At 57.2% G+C, this 4,642-nt stretch overlaps 1 protein-coding gene across 1 annotated transcript in view; it reads left to right on the top strand.

The window, feature by feature from the left end:
• The window catches only part of LIMS2 (LIM and senescent cell antigen-like domains 2), a 24,786-nt gene that overhangs the window by 17,690 nt on the left and 2,454 nt on the right, over window positions 1–4,642 (top strand). The window contains exons 5-7 of the mRNA XM_010837958.1: window positions 2,771–2,920; window positions 3,441–3,591; window positions 4,510–4,602. Coding sequence (XP_010836260.1) covers window positions 2,771–2,920; window positions 3,441–3,591; window positions 4,510–4,602 — 394 coding nt within the window. The remainder of the gene's footprint in view (window positions 1–2,770; window positions 2,921–3,440; window positions 3,592–4,509; window positions 4,603–4,642) is intronic.

The following is a 4,642-nucleotide window of genomic DNA, read 5'->3' as shown; positions in this document are numbered from 1 at the left end:
CCCCAAGCCTGCACTGGCCATCGGCGGGGGAGGGGGTCTTGTGAATGGGGAAGGGTGGGAGGCCGAGGAGTCTTATTTGGTCAAATGAGAGGGGATTCTTTCAGGACACTTGCTGTAGGGTCCTTGTGTCCTGCCCTGTATAATGAGGCCCCCTTTGGGTGTGCGGAATAAATCATGGCCTTTATCTCCAGCAGGGCCCAGCTGCAGGCTGCCTCATAATGGGGCGCTGTCTGTGTCTGTGGGGACCCGGAGGCCTGGCCCTCGTCTGTGCAGGCTCCTCCTCTGGACAGGAGGCCTGGGAACAGAGCCACTGCTGCCTGCCCCGTGCTGCTCCCCCAGGGCTCCTCCTGGGAGTCTGGGGGGTGGCTGTTTGCATGTCACCAATGGCTACTCCAGCAAAGTTGGTTCTCTCTGTCTTTCCCAAAACGATACACCCAGTAGCACAGGTCACCAGATCACTATTACTTGTTTCAAAAGACTTTACAACTTTTTAGTTAAGATGTTTAAAGATGTACATGCTATCACTGGGAGGAACCTCCCACAAGTACTCTCTGAAATGTCTTCTTTCATGCAGTCCTGTGCACTTGGGATTACTGCCCATTTTACAGACGAGGAAACTGAGGCTCAGAGAGGTGACCTGACTGGCCAACCACAAACCAGTGAGCCAGGATTTGGACTCAAGCATGTGTCGCTCTAAAACTTAGGCTGCACGTGTGTGTGTGTTGTTTTGTCCTCTTCTTCTGTTGCACCTCAATGGTAGAATTCCTAGGTTCCATCTTCATTCTACCTTGGAAAAACTCTACTGGTTGTCCTTAGATCTGGTGCTGGGATCAGGTCCGTTGAAAAGATATTTCACATCTGAGGTTCCCCTGAGAGAGCGGGGTTCCTCAGTTCTGTCTTGCTCCGGAGCTGGTGGGGTGTGAGGCTCCCTCCCCACTGTGGCCCAAGGTAGCTGTCTAGGAGAACTGGCTCATGGTGGCTTGAAACACGGGAATCTGCGGCTTCCCTGAGTGCACATGTCTGTTGTTGGATGATTGATGACAGTGTTTAAGGGCACAGGGTGTTGCAACCAAATTTTGGGGAGTTGCGCTCATTTCTGTAAACTTTGAGGCAAAAATCTTTCCATATGGGTTGAATGTTGTCCTGCTGCTAAGAGGACTCTGAATCTGAGAGTTAATCTTTTAAGGAGACTCCCTGTGCGTGCTCAGATGCTCAGTTGTATCAGACTCTTGGCGATCCCATGTTCTGTAGCCTGCCAGGCTCCTGTGTCCATGGGGTTTCCCAGGCAAGAATACTGGAGTGGGTTGCCATTTCTTCCTCCAGGGGATCACCCCAACCCAGGGATCGAACCCGAGTCCTCTACATCTCCTGCATTGGCAGGTGGATTCTTTACCTGACCTGCCTCTAAAAGAGGCCAACGCTGGTATCAGGTGGGCAGGAGGCTGGTGGGAGGGTTGGGGGCCTGGAAAAGGGAGGCAGGAAGGCCCAGATGCCGAGAGCACCGGCAGATCAGGTGGCAGGTGGGGGACGGGAGCAGGGCACTGCAGCCTTTGTATGAATGCATCTTTGCCCAGGGACCCTGAATCTAAATCCGTGCTGCCTGTGAGGCCCAAGGAGACAGAAACCATGTTGATTTCTCTCAGTAGAGACCACAGCTGTCGCCCAGAGGAGAAAGTACCATCAGAAATTACTCGGAGGTCTTTACAAAAAAGACTCTGTAATGACAGTTCCTAGGTCTGGGGGCCTCCATCTGGCACAACCGTGCTTGTCTTTGGAGACAGAGCGAGCCTGTAGACGTCTGGGTTCCTCTTTGTTGGGAGGACCCCTGAGGAAGCAGGCCCCGAGTGCCCGAGGGGCCTGGCACTCCTTGGCTCCTTGACTGGGCACAGTGGGATGGTAACACACTGCACAGTTACTCGTATGTGTTCAAAGATATTTGAAAAATAAAGCGAATTTTTGAGCTGCTCTTGTCCACGTGATGTCCTAGGTTCAGGAAAAGCATAAAGAAGAAAAACACCACGTTTGCCTTGCTGTCCAAAGACGTCAGCTCCAGCTTGCTGCCGTGTCTCCTTCTGCTCTGTCCTGTGCCAAGGCTCCTGTTAGAGGGCTCACCTGTGGCCTTCCCAGCAGCAGGATTGTTGGCTGACTTTTCTGGGCCACTGGGCTGAACCCCCAAGGCTTCCCGGCATTTGTTTGGGCTGTGCGGGTGAGGGTGTTGTTGTTCAGTCGCTCAGTCGTGTCCGACTCTTTGTGACCCCATGGACTGCAGCATGCCAGCCTTCCCTGTCCTGCACCAACTCCCAGAGCCTGCTCAAACTCATGTCCATTGAGTCGGTGATGCCATCTAACCACCTCATCCTCTGTCGTCCCCTTCTCCTCCTGCCTTCAATCGTTCCCAGCATCAGGGTCTTTTCTAATGAGTCAGCTTTTTGGATCAGGTGGCCAAAGTATTGGAGCTTCAGCTTCAGCATCAGCCCTTCCAATGTATTGATTTTCTTTAGGGTTGACTGGTTTGATCTCCTTGCAGTCCAAGGGACTCTGAAGAGTCTTCTCCAATACCACAGTTTGAAATCATCAATTCTACAGTGCTCAGCCTTCTTTATGGTCCAACTCTCACGTCCATACACAACTACTGGAAAAACCACAGCCTTGACTAGACCTTTGTCTGGGGTGTTCAGGGATGTCTTCTCCAGGGAGGTGGCCCAGCTGTCTGGGGGAGGGTGCTGCGGAGGGGCGGCTGTATTCCTCACACCTGCCTCACTCCCCACAGACACCTGTGCCGACCCTGTCACAACCGCGAGAAGGCCAAGGGCCTGGGCAAGTACATCTGTCAGCGCTGCCACCTGGTCATCGACGAGCAGCCCCTCATGTTCAAGAATGACGCCTACCACCCTGACCACTTCAGCTGCACCCACTGCGGGTAGGGCGAGAGCTGCATGGAGGTGGGACAGCCACCCAGGGCAGTTATGGGGCTGGAGAGGAGGACCAGGTGGGCAGAGGAGCGACGGGAGAGTGGGTGCAGGGGAAGGTAGAATGGGGGCCCGGGGGCAACCGTGCAGGAGACTCCTCTCTTTGGGGCTCCGTTCAGGGAGGACTGGAGACTCAGAGTTGCACAAAGGACGAGAGAGGAAGGAGAGGCTGCAGAGCCCTCCCTCGGGTCTGTCCCAGATGCCCAGTCTGATCTAGGGGCGGAGGGGTCAAGAACAGATCTGTGCCAAACACAGGACTCCTTCTGCGAAAGCTGAACGGGAATCCCATGCCCCGGGGCGTGTCTGGGGCACAGGAAGTCTCCAAAGAGAGCAGAGATGAAAGCACCGCCTGCCTGAGGGGCTCTGCAGGGACAGAGCTGGAGTTGGGGGCTGTCCGGAAGCTGCTTCCTTGGGTCTGCAGGGGCGGGAGCTGGGCAGCGCCCTTACCGGGGGCTCTGCATTGTCTTCCAGGAAGGAGCTAACCGCAGAGGCCCGGGAGCTGAAGGGCGAGCTCTACTGCCTGCCCTGCCATGACAAGATGGGGGTCCCCATCTGCGGGGCCTGCCGCCGGCCCATTGAGGGCCGGGTGGTCAACGCACTGGGCAAGCAGTGGCATGTGGAGGTGAGTGAGGCCGGTGTGGACAGCAGGTGGGGGCCCCGGCTCACACTCACACTCCCTCCCAGCCCTGGGCCGTGCGGCCGGCTCCCAGAACTGACCTTCCTCTTGGGTGCTGCCCTTCCTGGCCCCTGGACGGGGACAGGTCAGTCCCTGGGGCCCAGAGACCTGGGCACACAAAGCATGGCCAAGCAGGCACACCACCCCCCAATCTTCCTTTCCCTCCTGGCCTTCTAGAGGATTCCAAAGTCCTGAGACACCCCCACCCATCCTCCCTTTCCTGGTCTTCTAGAAGATTCCAAAGTCATGAGAACGCCTTGGGGACACAGGTCCGGGGCGCCCTGTGGGATTGTGGTTGATGGAAGTGGCTGTGTGTACTGTGCAAACGGGAGCTCAGCCCACCTGCGGGCAAGATGGTCAGGTGTGTCCCACTGGGTCACACTGGGGGCTCCACTGGGGGCTCTGGCACTCACAGTCACTATCTGGAAGAGAGGCATGCAAGCCCGTGGCTAGGCCAGCTCTGTGTCCCACAGGCTCTGCCTTGGGTGGCCCCTCTGTGAGGGTCCTGATGTGGCCCCTGGCCCCCAGCCCTCCATGGGAAGGTGAGTCATCACACCCAAAAGCCTCCCTGAGTAGGAAGACGTGTCCGGTGACTCTGGGCTTGTAGAGACAGAGGAGTCTGCGGGAGTGCAGCCCTCTGTGCTCCAGGCACCTCACCAGCACCTGACCCCTTGGGCTGCGGGTGCCTAGCAGCGAGGAATGAGGTCTGCTGAGCAGGGTCAGCTCATGGAGGTGTCGGTCCCACGGCCCTCCTGTGGGTCCATCCCATCAGCCTCTGGGCTGCCTCCTGGGGTCACTGCGGTCTCCTGGGGAGGTGGCTCCTGCTCCGACTCTGCCATCCCTGCCCCTCGCCCCCCTCCCCAGCACTTCGTCTGCGCCAAGTGTGAGAAGCCGTTCCTGGGGCACCGGCATTATGAGAAGAAGGGCCTGGCCTACTGTGAGACCCACTACAACCAGGTGCGGCTTGAGGCAGGGCAGTGGGATGTTGTGCTGCGGG

The sequence above is a fragment of the Bison bison genome, unplaced genomic scaffold, assembly GCF_000754665.1.
Source record: "Bison bison bison isolate TAMUID 2011002044 unplaced genomic scaffold, Bison_UMD1.0 scf7180017864088, whole genome shotgun sequence".
NCBI classification, from domain to species: Eukaryota; Metazoa; Chordata; class Mammalia; order Artiodactyla; family Bovidae; genus Bison; species Bison bison.
This window is presented reverse-complemented; position numbering and strand designations above follow the sequence as displayed.